Source organism: Camelina sativa, chromosome 17, assembly GCF_000633955.1.
Source record: "Camelina sativa cultivar DH55 chromosome 17, Cs, whole genome shotgun sequence".
Classification (NCBI taxonomy): domain Eukaryota; kingdom Viridiplantae; phylum Streptophyta; class Magnoliopsida; order Brassicales; family Brassicaceae; genus Camelina; species Camelina sativa.
In genome coordinates, this window is record NC_025701.1 from 31,857,419 (window position 1) to 31,871,397 (window position 13,979).

General features: G+C 38.7%; 2 protein-coding genes across 2 annotated transcripts; one reads left to right on the forward strand and one right to left on the reverse strand.

Annotated features, from left to right (window-relative positions):
* LOC104758554 lies at positions 6,862-7,965 on the forward strand. Its single transcript, XM_010481439.2, has 2 exons — positions 6,862-7,635; positions 7,794-7,965. Exons 1-2 carry the CDS (start codon positions 7,063-7,065, stop codon positions 7,866-7,868), a joined length of 648 nt encoding a protein of 215 aa, XP_010479741.1. The 5' UTR covers positions 6,862-7,062; the 3' UTR covers positions 7,869-7,965.
* Positions 10,717-12,462, reverse strand: LOC104758555 (xanthoxin dehydrogenase). Its single transcript, XM_010481440.2, has 2 exons — positions 12,326-12,462; positions 10,717-11,683 (listed from the first exon to the last, which is right to left on the reverse strand). Exons 1-2 carry the CDS (start codon positions 12,367-12,369, stop codon positions 10,873-10,875), a joined length of 855 nt encoding a protein of 284 aa, XP_010479742.1. The 5' UTR covers positions 12,370-12,462; the 3' UTR covers positions 10,717-10,872.

Genomic DNA, 13,979 nt, shown 5'->3' on the forward strand with positions numbered 1-13,979 from the left:
TCTAAAAACTTGACATTGTTTTCTATACATTAAAAAAAATTGGTCTCATGAATAGATTACATATCCTAGTGGAAGTATCTTTTATCAGCTGGTATCTCTAGAGATGTATACGCATAATACAGAGTGGTGGTGATGGGCCTCAAATACCTGTTCGTAGGCCCGTTCGTATGAAGCGACCAAACCCACGTTACGAGGATTAGCGGGTCGGCGAGTTTCATGGTTTTGGTTTTTGGTTTTTGTGTTTTATTATTTTCATGTGATAAGGCTAAGGGCTTGACTGGTTCAAACGCTGCGGTTGCGGTTGCGGTTGCGGGAGATTGCGGAAGCGGGCGATTGCGGTTTCAAGCGTTATTAAGCGTTTTGAACGACTGGTTTAGCGGTTTAAAATTGATGCGTTTGCGGGAGGTTTACGACTGGTTGACCAGCGGGTGCAATAGCGGTTGGAACATAAATAAATGTGATATATAATTATATAAATGTTTTAAAATATCAAAAACTTTATTAAACTTGATTTATAATTAAAATTCATTAAAAATACTAAAATAATTATTTTAAAAACAAATAAATTTCATAGTGAAATACTTATTACTTTATGCATTTGACTTTTTACCAAAACTTTAATCAAGTAATTTGATAAATGACTAAACATATGTTTTAGATCGTAGATCTTCTTTCTCAAATCTCACACACTCAATAAGTTCTGTGGGGCAGTATTTGCATCGGTAGTAATGATCAAGCGAGAGTTGAGAAGAGTCACTCGTGATTTGTTTTATATTTTTCACAAATAATCTTATTTACTTAAATTTCTGATGAAATGTTATATTTATTTAGATTTTTTTGAACTTATGTGCGATGTGCCATTAAATTTACATCAAGTTTTCCGGGTTATTGTTAATTGAAATCTTATTTTCTTCCAATTGTTTATTTTTTAATATTCTCAATCGTATCCGTAGTTCATTTTCTCCTATCCTTAATGAATAAAATTGTTAGGTAAAAGATATATATAAAAAATATTTCATTATCATTGATTTGTTTCAAGTTAAAAAAAAAAAAAAATTCCAAACGCAAACGCCTGCAACCGCAAACGCTTGCGGAAAGCAGCTTTTGGAATTCAGTGGTTGGGAGCGATTGGGAGCGGCTGGGAGCGATTGGAAGCGGTTTGTGTGATTGGCACCAATCGCTAGCAACCGCTACCACCCGCAAACGCAGCGTTTGCGGGAGGTAGCGGGAGAACCAGTCGACACCTAAGTCATATCACGTTTTGGCTTTATCATATCACGTTTTGACTTTCTAGGATTTGGTGTTATCTCTTCTTCAACCTCTAGAACTCAATAGTTCTATTCTCTATAAAACCCAGAAAAGTTATTAAAAAGAGGTAGTTTTAACTACCCATTAAAAAACCTTGTGTCTTATGTTTTACTCTCTGATTGGGACCTATCAACTTGGTATCAGAGCAGTTCTTGCTTCGCTTTTTGATCCGGACCACTTGTGTTATCAATAAGCACATCTACCTCTAGTAGCGACAAGTTTGATCTGGACCACTTCCTTGGTGGTGTCAAGCATGGCCGGTACTAACAAAGAAAGGATTGAAGATTTGGAGTCTAACGTGATGGAGCTGAAGGAGGAGGTTCAACAGATGAACCAGGGATTCACTAGTAGATTCCAGGCGATGGAGGAGGCTATGGATAGGCTTACCGCAGCGGTAAACGCTAGCCATGATAACGATGGAAGTGTCCTGCGTACCACTGCGCGGACAACAACACCAGAACAGCAGTTACAAGCGGCGGTGCATCGAGGGGACGTAGCTAACCCAACTCAGGCGGGAAGGACAGTGAAGCTTGACTTTCCCAGGTTCCAAGAAGGGGATCCGACGGCTTGGTTAAGCAAGGTCAAACAATACTTTGACTACAACCGTACACCGGTGGATCAAAAAGTAGGGTTTGCGTCGTACCACCTGGAGGATGAGGCCAATGAATGGTGGCAGGCTACTTCAAAGACGTTAAGAGATGACGCTATCGTCATCACTTGGCAAGTTTTTGAAGAAGAATTGTGGGTAAGGTTCGGGCCAGCCGAAGGAGAAGACTTTGATGAAGCATTGTCGAAGATCCAGCAAAACGGTACCTTGCATGAGTACCAACGCGAGTTTGAGAGACTCCAGAACAAGGTCGAAGGATGGACACAAAAGGCGCTAATAGGTACGTACATCGGCGGATTGGATCCAATCATAGCCGACAGTGTTCGCATGTTTAGGCCAAAAACGTTAAAAGAAGTTCTGAATCTCACAAGGATGAAAGATGAGCAACTTCAACGCCAGAGACGGAAGTTTAGACCGTCGGGTCAAAGAACGGGCATGACAAACACTCCCTATCGCCCGAGCTCGTTGAAGGAGACTGAGCCTCCGCCTAAGGAAACCAACTCGCGAACTCCACGAAAACTCAGCTCGAAAGAGCTAAAACGTAAGCGGAGTCTAGGGTTGTGTTTCAGCTGTGATGAGAAATTCATTCCTGGACACAAATGTAAGCAGCCTCAACTCTTTGTCATGGAGGGCGAAGACGATGAGGAGGATGAGGATGCAGGAGCTGAGGTTGATCAAGTATAGAAACCGGAAATCACCGTGTATGCGTTAACCGGTTGGGATGCGCCTCAAACGCTGCGGCTCCAGGCACGAATCGGGAAGCACCAACTAACAGCGTTGGTCGACAGTGGGTCCACCCACAACTTCATATGTTTGAAGGCAGTACAGGAGCTGAAGATTCCCCTTACGCCGGTAAAACCCTTTGCAGTTAAGGTGGCAGATGGTAAGCCGTTGCAGTGTCGGGGAAAGTTGGAGAAGGTTATGGTCAGTGTAGGAGGTGTGTTGTTTGCAATTACCTTGTACGCGTTGCCATTGGTTGGATTGGATGTCGTTTTGGGTGTGCAATGGCTTAGTTCCCTAGGTCCAATTACATGTGATTGGAAAGCCCAAACTTTTGAGTTTACCTGGGCTGGCGAGATCCATAAACTCTCGGGCCATCAGACGAAACTGCAGGAGGCCGGACCGGTGAAATGGATAAGGAAGCCCGTCATGGTGGTACCATGTTCGCGATTCACGTTGGTGAAACCGTGAATAAGGAAGACCGGATCCATCATGACATGCGACCACTCCTACGTCAGTATGAAGATCTCTTCCAACCACCCACTGAGCTGCCTCCCAAAAGGATGATTGAGCATCGAATACCCTTGAAAGAAGGCACAGACCCTATCAATGTGCGTCCCTACCGGTATGCCCACTTCCAAAAAGATGAAATCGAGAAGCAAGTTGCGGACATGTTACATTCGGGGATCATCAGGTCAAGTTCAAGTCCGTTCTCGTCTCCGGTCTTGTTGGTTAAAAAGAAGGATGGCTCCTGGAGGTTTTGCACCGACTATCGGGCACTCAATCTCGCCACTATCAGAGACAGGTTTCCAATTCCGACGGTGGATGATATGTTAGATGAGTTACATGGAGCGTCATTTTTTACTAAGTTGGACTTGACCGCGGGTTACCACCAAGTCCGCATGCATGAGGACGATGTGCCAAAAATGGTGTTCCACACCCATAACAGCCATTATGAGTACTTGGTTATGCCGTTTGGGCTTTGCAATGCTCCCTCTACATTCCAGGCGCTCATGAATGAGATTTTTCGACCCTTCTTGCAACAGTTTGTGCTGGTCTTTTTGGACGATATATTGGTGTATAGTGCAACGTGGGTAGAGCATTTGGAGCATGTTGAGCGTGTCTTTGCGGTTTTACGTCAGCATAAGCTCGCTGTCAAGTTTAAGAAGTGTGACTTTGGGCAGAGAGAGTTGGAGTACTTGGGGCATATCATCTCGGATGAGGGTGTCAAAGTCGACCAAACTAAGATTCAGGCGATGCTTGATTGGCCGGTACCCACCACTATCACAGAGCTACGTGGGTTCCTAGGATTGACAGGGTACTACCGTAAGTTTGTGAAGGACTACGGTCTGATCGCTAGGCCTCTGACGAATCGGCTTCGCAAGGGTGGTTTCACTTGGGGACCGGAGGCCGAGGAGGCATTTGCTGCCCTCAAAACGGCACTCACTACCACTCCAACATTGGCTTTACCTGATTTTGCGATTCCCTTTGTTATCCAAACTGATGCATCGGGTGAGGGAATTGGGGCGGTGCTGTCTCAGAATGACCGTCCTATTGCATTCATGGGCAGATCGTTGGGTGTGGCTAAGCATTTGTGATCAACTTATGCAAGGGAGATGCTGGCCATTATCATAGCAATCCGGACTTGGCGGCCATATTTGTTGGGACGTCGGTTTGTGATACAGACGGACCAGTGTAGTTTGCCGCACCTATTGGAGCAACGGATCCTGACTCCCGAACAACAAAAATGGATGGGTAAGTTAGTCGGGTATGACTATGAAATCACGTATCGTCCGGGTCGGACCAATGCTGCGGCAGATGCGTTGTCTCGTGTGGTGGGAAGCCCTGTACTCAATGCGGTGTTCGTCCAGCAAACAACACTGTGGGACGACATACGGCAACTAGCGGTGTCGGATGAGTACATGCAGCGTGTAGGTAAGCTGGCTACTGTGAATCCGGGAAACCCCTACTCATGGCGTAATGACCTCGTTTGCTATAAGAATCGGGTGGTGGTGCCGCCCACGTCTCCTCTGGTTGCACAGTTGCTTCGGGAACATCACGACACGCCTATGGGAGGTCACTCGGGTGTCCTTCGAACGTACCGACGGTTAGCACGACAGTTTTACTGGCCTGCTATGCACCGTATCGTCAAGCAGCTCGTGGCTGAGTGTGATACATGTCAACGGGCGAAGTCTTCGTCTCTTGCACCAGCTGGTTTACTACAGCCACTGCCTGTTCCTGATCAGGTTTGGGAGGATGTGAGCATGGATTTCGTGGATGGGTTACCTAAGTCAGCGAGCTACACTTCTATCATGGTCGTGGTTGATAGGCTCACCAAGTCGGCGCATTTGGTTCCGTTGTCTCATCCTTACACCGCGAAGACTATGGCGACTAAATTCGTGGACGCTATCATCCGACTTCATGGAATGCCGCGATCCATTGTGAGTGACCGTGACCCCATATTTGTTAGCCTGTTTTGGCGGGAATTCTGGAAGTTGGATGGGACTCAGTTGCGTATGTCTTTGGCGTATCATCCGCAGTCTGACAGCCAAACGGAGATGGTCAACCGATGCATTGAGCAGTTTCTTCGCTGTTTTGTGCAGCACCGACCTTCTCAGTGGAGCGCGCTTCTTCCGTGGGCAGAGTTTTGGTATAATACCACTTACCACTCCTCCACGGGAATGACTCCATTCCAAGCGCTGTATGGTCGGGCTCCACCGGTTGTTCCTTGGTATGAGGTGTGATCTTCCACTCTCACTGAGGTTGATGAACAATTGGCGTCCCGGGATGAGTTATTAGCTGAGTTGAAGCTGCATCTCCACCGCGCTAACAACCGTGCGAAACAGTTAGCGGATGCAAAGCGTCGGGACGTCAGTCTAGAGTGTGGCAGTTGGGTCTACCTTCGCCTACAGTCCTACCGCCAACGTTCTGTTCTTCGCCGTACTTCTCAGAAGTTGGCTCATAATTTTTTCGGACCATTTCAGGTGGAAGCTAAGGTGGGGGTGGTGGCGTATCGTCTCGCGTTGCCACCAGGGTCACGAATCCATCCCGTCTTCCATGTGTCTCTGCTGAAGCCGTACATTGGATCCTCATCGGCTCGGGGTGATTTACCGCCTCTGCAGGAAAGCGGGTATCTGCATCTGCAACCGGAGGTCGTACTACGTCGGCGTGACGTAGAATTGGGGAGCAAGGTGCAGTCTGAAGTTTTGGTCAAATGGCGAGGGCTGTCGGATGCCGATGCGACGTGGGAGGAAGAAGGTCAGGTGGTCGCTAGCTTTCCGGGGTTCAACACAAACCTTGAGGACAAGGTTCGAGTTGGAGAGGAGGGTATTGATGGGCCTCAAATACCTGTTCGTAGGCCCGTTCGTATGAAGCGACCAAACCCATGTTACGAGGATTAGCGGGTCGGCGAGTTTCACAGTTTTGGTTTTTGGTTTTTGTGTTTTATTATTTTCATGTGATAAGGCTAAGTCATATCACGTTTTGGCTTTATCATATCACGTTTTGGCTTTCTAGGATTTGGTGTTATCTCTTCTTCAACCTCTAGAACTCAATAGTTCTATTCTCTATAAAACCCAGAAAAGTTATAAAAAAGAGGTAGTTTTAACTAAAAAACCTTGTGTCTTGTGTTTTACTCTCTGATTGGGACCTATCAGGTGGAATCTACTTAGTTACGCTCATGCTCGAACATTCTCCTAAACTACAAGTCCTCAAGGTCACTGATGAGGCAGATGGTGCTTCTGCTCTGTTGGTCATTATTGACAAAGAAGGATCGGGCTTTTTGTAAGATAGAGAGGGAGACATGGTTAAAAGGGACAAATCATTTGGTTTATGAAGTTGATTAATATGAGCTTCATGCAACAGTATGGCGATGAAGAAGACAAAGTTTTTGTGTTGGTCGGTTATTCATGTTGAGTATAGAAAAGACGACAATACTTGGTGAACCAACTTGTTTAATTGTGTACATACATTTTGCTATATACATTTTACATTTTCAAAAATTTGTATTTTCAAGAACTTCATCAACCATTGGAGAAAGTAAAAATTAAGAACTATCTTGAATTTCTAAACTTTTGAATTTGCAAATTTAACTTTTAAATATTGGTAAAAACCCATAAAGACTCTTATTAGCACATATAGCCTTTCGATTTATAACCGGTAAGAGGGATTTAAACCGGTTTTGGGACTTGGGTATGGTGCTAGTCGTTTGGGAGTTGAGTGTTCTTATTAAAACAAAGTGTAGTACAACCTTCTAATCTCTACCTACAGATGAGACAAACTAGAAACATTTATAAAATTAAATCATTTAATAATAAAGTCTTCAATAATTCACTTAACTAATAACAAAATAAAATAACATCACATCATCACAAATATATATATTTATCGATTGTACCAGTTACCAAACATCTCCTCTCTCATGAGCTATGGCCGGAGAAGAAGACCCTAAAGCAACTCCGTCATTACCGGACTATAAACCTTTACCTTCAACATCAAGTCACGATCCAAACGACACCGTTCTGATCTCATCATCATATCTTTCTTCTACCTCACGACGCCGTTTCGTCATCTCTGTATTTCTCATCTCTTTCGCCTCGATCCTCATCTACATCTTCTGGCCGTCCGATCCACGCATCAAGATCGAACGCGTCAAAATCTCCCACGTGCGTGTTCACCGCCGTCCGGTTCCGTCTATAGACATGACGGTGCTCGTCACGCTTAAGGTATCCAACGCTGACGTGTACTCTTTCGACTTCACGGACCTTGACGTCGCCGTTGACTACAGAGGGAAGACGTTAGGTCACGTGAGCTCCGATGGCGGGCACGTGACGGCTTTTGGTACTTCTTACCTTGACGCGGAGGCGGAGCTTGACGGCGTCACGGTGTTTCCTGACGTTATTCACTTGATTCACGATTTGGCTAAAGGCTTCGTTGAGTTTGACACCGTTACAGAGACTAACGGAAAACTTGGCGTTTGGTTCTTCCGTTTCCCTTTAAAGGTAAGGAACTCTCGATTTTTACGCAAATTATTAATTCTTTGATTTATAAATTCTCATCATTGTTAATTAGACTTTATGGATAATCAGTAATTAGTTGTAGATGTGATACAATTGGATACAATTTCATACTTATCAGATTAATTATTCTGATTAAACAGGCAAAAGTGGCATGTGGGATTGAAGTAAATACAGTTAATCAGACAATATCTCGTCAAAGTTGTAGTCCTGTCTAATTCAAGAGACATCATCATTATGATATTCTTTTTGTATTCAGAATTTCAGATCTTTTTTTTTTAATGTAATTTTGTAATGCTAATAGAGATTAGTCAACTAATATTTAAAATATTATATTCTTAGACGAAGAAAAAATGTTGGTTTTACAAGCATTTGATTTTAGAGAGCAACAAGATACTGTATGCGGTAAATTGATTTTTTTTACTTCGGTATTTTTTTTGGGTTATCTCCTTGTAAATCATACTTATTTGGTATTTTATTCGGTTTTTATCTTTCTGATTTATCTAAGTGGAGTTATTAGTTTGTGATTTGTAAAAAGTCATTTAAAATCTAAATAAATTTAGGTTATTGGATTCAGAATTTTATAAAATCAATAAAAATTTTGTGCTATTCAATTAAAACAAAAAAAATCTAATGAATTTGTTAATGAATTTAATTATTATGTTATTGGTTAATGATTTTACATTTTTTTTTACAAAATGAAATCTTGGAAAGTATCGCAAAAATACAGAGATTGTTTGGATTACTTTTACAAGATTTAAGAAAACTAATCAACAAAACTATAGAATACTTTCTAACAATCCTTAAAAATCTATTTACTTTTGATGATTTTGTTGAAGTCTTCAAATTTTTTTATAAATTAGAATCCAATTAGAAGATCTTCTAATCTTCCAAATGATCTTTGTTTAGCCAAAGTTTATCTTTGCAAATCACTATTTGTTTTGGGATATATGATTTTTTCTTTTTCTTTTCTTAATAGAGAAAATAGAATTATACATGTTATGGTTCGTAAATGTGATTTCGTTCTCTGTTGTTTTCTTTTTTGATAATCTCTTTACATATCATGTTCGTTTTTATTTATTATGGTTATCTCACATTTTTTTCTCATCTAAATGATATTACTATTGTCAATTGTGATATACAATATTTTATATAGAAGATGGAATAACACATGTTATACATATCATAATTTGTGTTTTTTTAATCTTTTGTTTTTGTTATTTGGTATTTTATTCGGAACTAAAACAAGATTTAAAGTGTAAAGACATTAAAGTTTATTTTCCACGATTTGGTTTTTGAACATGAAACATTTATCATGTAAATGATTTACAGTTTTATACTCTCTAGTCTCTAGCCAAAGAAAAATTTATGGGTTAGTTTTTCTCTAAAATGATTCAAGGAGGCATGCCTGGAATCAAGTTACATCAAAGTTTTCAATTGAACAAAATTTCCACTTTTGGCCACACAAAAAAAATTATCTGAACAGACATATAAATTATTTATTAAGGAAATAGAATATTTATAAATACAAAAATAATTAAAACATTTTTTAATATTTATAATATCTCTATTAATATTTTTGAAGTATATTTTGTGTTTTATCTTTATACTTATGCTTATTTAAATTTTTCTTTGCAATGTTAATCCCTACAAAATTACACAAAACTCAATAAGTAAAATATGGTAAATTGACCAAATCAATTAATTTTATTCGCATCAAATAGAAAATATTGTATCCATGAGTTTTCTAAAATCGCTCTAAATCTCCCTACCAAAAAAATAAGGTTTCTAAAATCAAACAAATACCATAAAGATGTAAATGATTTTTAAAAAAAAAAGTCTGAGCGTAGTCCATTCTTCTCTCAAGATGTATCAAAAGGAGTTAAAAGAGTACTCACTGTGCAGGTATATTAACTGGTCTCCCATTCTTCTCTCAGCCTTTTATCACATATTTTTTTTATAGCAATTGGAGGTAGTAGTTGTGAAATTTAAAGAAATAAAAAAAAAATTCTATAGAATTCATGTATTTTGATAATTAAAATTTCTCAATTGGATGGTATTTCTAAAGATCTATACTAACTACGATGAACTAATGAGAAAAGAAGAAGAATTGTAAATATTGTGCATACCAAAATGAAGAAGTCTCAAAAGTTAATCCTCCAATTTTTTATGCATCACAACTACTTATTTCATGAGATTCAATCAAAACATTATAGGTGAAAAAACTCAGTCAATCAAAAAATCCAAAGCAAAAAGAGAGAGAGACCTATTAAACAATTTTTTTTTCTTTATGTAATAAATATTTTATTTTGGAAGTAAGAAAAAAACCTAGGGTTATCTCGTGATCTGGGCTGATTTCATAAATAATTGAAGACCCATACTATTACGCAAAAACAACATGTATTGTTTTTTTTTTGGTTAACTCAAGAGTTTTTTCTCTACTAATAAATGATTACTTTTGTGATATACAAAAATTTATATAGAGGATGAAAGAATAATACATGTTGGTTTTTTAAAAAAATATATATCTTTTGTTTTTGTTATTTGGTATTTTATTCGGAACAAAAACAAGATTTACATGGTAAAGAATATGAACATTAAAGTCTTGTTCACACCAACAAGAATGCGGTTTTTGTTTTTGAATATAAATCAAATGTACATTTTAGTCGTTTAGACAACTCACAATAGTTATCAATTGCTCGTGATTTTAGGTTTGTTTGTGACTTCTAAACGTTGATAGTTCGATTCTAGGCTAAGTTTGTCTCAAACCTCAAAGTTTCACTATAGTTTGGATATGTATATATTTTTTTTTTCTCTTTTTGCTTCAGTCAAAAGTCAAAACGAAAGCAGAGGGGAGAGCCGGAAGAACAAGGCGCCCTTGTGCCCAATCCAATATCGGATTTTTAATGTAATTTGTAATGCAAGTAAGATATTAGAATTAACCAATAATCAAATTATTACATTCCTATACGCTAATGATCAGACTGGTTCACATTTGTAGCACTTGATCTGGAGAGCACAAGAGATTATGTTTGGTTTCACTAAATCGTTGTTTAGTAAACAGCATTATCAAAAAGAAATTGTAACACATCAAACAAATATGTTTGTACAAATCTCTCAGCTAATGCTAAAAGTAACACTTTAAAACCACAATAAGCTCCACAGTTAAATTATTTAAGAGACATGAAACAATTCAACAACATCCATTAGCAAAATGTATCATCACCTGAAGACTCTAAAAGAGTGGTTAGTGGCAGTGAATCCTCCATCAATCATCAGGTTATCTCCGCTTATGTACCGCGCTTCATCGCTCGCCAGAAACAGAACAGCGTTGGCTACATCATCAACCGTCAGTTCGACTCCTTTTAGATTAGCGTTCGAAGCCGCAAAATTCCTGAAACCAACAAATGCATCTTCCGTTCTTTCTTCCTTTGGCAAATGAGCCATGGCAAGTTCGGTTGCAACCGCATAAGGCGAAACACAGTTCACACGTATCCCGTGCTGTCCAAGCTCGGCTGCAACACTCCTAGTCAAGCCTAGAACAGCGTGCTTGGAACCAACATAAGCATGCGGACCAACACCTCCCACCACACCTCCCACACTACATAAGGAAACTATAGAGCCTTTCTTCTCAGGGATCATTACACGAGCTGCATGTTTCATCCCGAGAAAAGCTCCTTTCACGTTCACATCAAAGATCTTCTCAAATTCAGCCAAACTACTGTTACGGATATCAGAGCATGGTGCTCCGCATAAGCCTGCATTGTTGATAAGTATGTCAAGCGTTCCGAATTGCTTGACTGCAAAGTCAACCGCATTGCTAATGTCGCCTTCTTTGCTAACATCACCATGGATGAAACAAGCTGTCTCCTTCCCTCGCTCACCACTAAGCAAAGTTTTACATACCTCACCTCCAAGATCATCTTGCAAATCAACAATGCAGACTTTAGCGCCGTGCTTGTGGAACAGACGAGCAATGCTCTCTCCTATCCCAGTGGCTCCTCCAGTGATCAATGCCACTTTACCTAACAACCTGTCAAAGCAAAAACACAAAAGATCAAAACCAATCGAAACAAAGCCGCAACATAGTATCATATTCAAATCAATGTGCTCTGAGAATGATGCTAAATCAAACTAAAGACCACACACACACACAATAAAAAGAAGAACTTTATTTATAAATTGACCACGGCCACAAAACCAAAATGAGGCAAAGAAAGGACCACAGAACAACTTTACAAAAGAAAACGTGCAAATGAGGTAGGATGAGTCACATGGAACACAAAATTACAAAACTGAAGTTGACAGATTGTAAAGAATGCTCTATAGAGCCAATGTGTATCACTAGTTTATTGAACAAGAACTGATAAAACTGATCCAAGATATCTTAGATCATCATGTAAAGCAAAGAGATTGAAACCAAGACATGGAGAACACATCAAGATCATAATCACATCAAGATTGGAGTTTGAGACAGACATAACCAAATAAATCGATCTCAATATCTGTAAGTCAGCAGAGCAAAGAACACTAATGAATTCGGTTCATTGTTAACAGAAAAGTTCAGGACTTTACAATGACCGAAGCAGGAAAAAGCCATAGTAAAACGAGATCGAAGCAAGAGTTTGATCGAAGAATATAAAAGAGACCACAGAGAGTACCACAAAGCTTATACCTTTGAGTAGGAAGTGAAGAAGAAGATTCAGTGTTCGTTGACATGATAGCTTTTTAACTCACTCAGAACTCTTCTTCCTCTTCGTCTTCTTCGTCTTCTCTGTATTTCTTAGTCGGAGTTGGCGTTTTTTATCGGCGCTTCGCCATGGTCGGGTATGGGCTTTCAATTAAAGCCCACTTAAACCTTTACTGATCAGTCTATAGCCCATTTGTAGATTAAAAAGGGGTTGTTTAAAATAAAGTAATAAACCGACCTGATCCCAACCGAATGAATTTTTCGACTTATTAGAAATCGAATTGAACATCGCAATACAGTTTTAACTTTTAAGTTGTTTAACTGAATGCAACTTTTGTATGAGAAATCGAATACGAATCGTAATCATCAATCCAACGAAATAAGAACACCAATTTTAAATTAATTTATCTTGAAAAATTAAGGACATTTATATGTTTATTACTAAAATTTGAAATCGAACCGAAATCCAAACCACATTTAAACCATTCATACTACAAAGTACAAATATAGTGCTATGTCCTATGGGTGGTGGCCACTCATTATATTTTTTAGATTATTACATTGAAAATTCAGAAGTACCATAAAATTTCCATCAAAACGAAATCAAATTAAACAATTTTCACGGATTTAGTGGATTCTCACCAGTTGTAAAAATTTAATTTATATTTACAGTTTTCAAAAGAATCAATTCATAAGTGTTTGTAAAAAATACCACTATCGATTTAAATACTTTTCTTTTAGAATCAAACAGTTTGTTGTGCTAGTGCTAAGTTTATTTTGTAAATTTTATTTAACCATTTCATTTTGTACTTTAAATTTTAAATATAGGGAGAGATTTTTATAAATATACCAAATTTTACAAAACACTCAATTTTTAAGATAAAAATTTACCAAAATACATTTTTATTTATTTTAAGCTTTACTTAAGTAAATGGTGCTCTAATTTATTTATTATTGTTGTGCGAATGCTCTAACTCATGTCATTTTTTTCTTTTTTGAAACATAGTTACCTATTATGAGTTAATGATTTGAAGTAATTGATGTGAATTTTTTGTTTCATGAATATTTGGATGAGGCAGATGATGGTTTTAGGAATCCAATCCATAACAAAACATGACTAGTCATAATAAGCACCATGAAGAATTTTTGGAGCAAATTAAGCAACTTAAAGCAAAAGAAAAACAAAAATACAAAGAATTGGTTCATATTATACAACTAGCTGATGATATTCGTTGTACACCCTCAACGCAGGGAGTTGTTTGACATCATCAGTACTACGGATGGAGCGTCAGTACGTGCTGCAACATTGTCCATCTTTCTTGCAGAGCTTTTGCATTGTAAGTTAAAACTGTTTTTTTTTGTATTTCTTTTCTAAAATGCTTCAAGAATCCATCTCTAATTTCATCTTTGTGTCACATATTACTCAAAACAGAGAATTGTTGAATATCGGGCCTCCCTTGTCAATGCAGGATATTTGGATACAGTTTTAGAAGACTTGCCATTGTATAAATAGAATGTGTTTGACTTTTCATATAAATAGAATAATACAGTAGCTTGTGTTTTCGTGATGTGAGATAGTATCCACATTATACAACTAGCTACCTCAAATTGCTTACTTTTTTTTTTTTTTTTTTTTTTT

Bases quoted from the DNA above. Each gene is read 5' to 3' on its own strand.
- LOC104758554 (XM_010481439.2), top strand. From the start codon at position 7,063: ATGGCCGGAGAAGAAGACCCTAAAGCAACTCCGTCATTACCGGACTAT. The intron at 7,636-7,793 runs GTAAGGAACTCT...CTGATTAAACAG, and splicing joins TCTTCCGTTTCCCTTTAAAG to GCAAAAGTGGCATGTGGGAT.
- LOC104758555 (XM_010481440.2), bottom strand. From the start codon at position 12,369: ATGTCAACGAACACTGAATCTTCTTCTTCACTTCCTACTCAAAG. The intron at 11,684-12,325 runs GTATAAGCTTTG...TTGCTTTGACAG, and splicing joins TCTTCACTTCCTACTCAAAG to GTTGTTAGGTAAAGTGGCAT.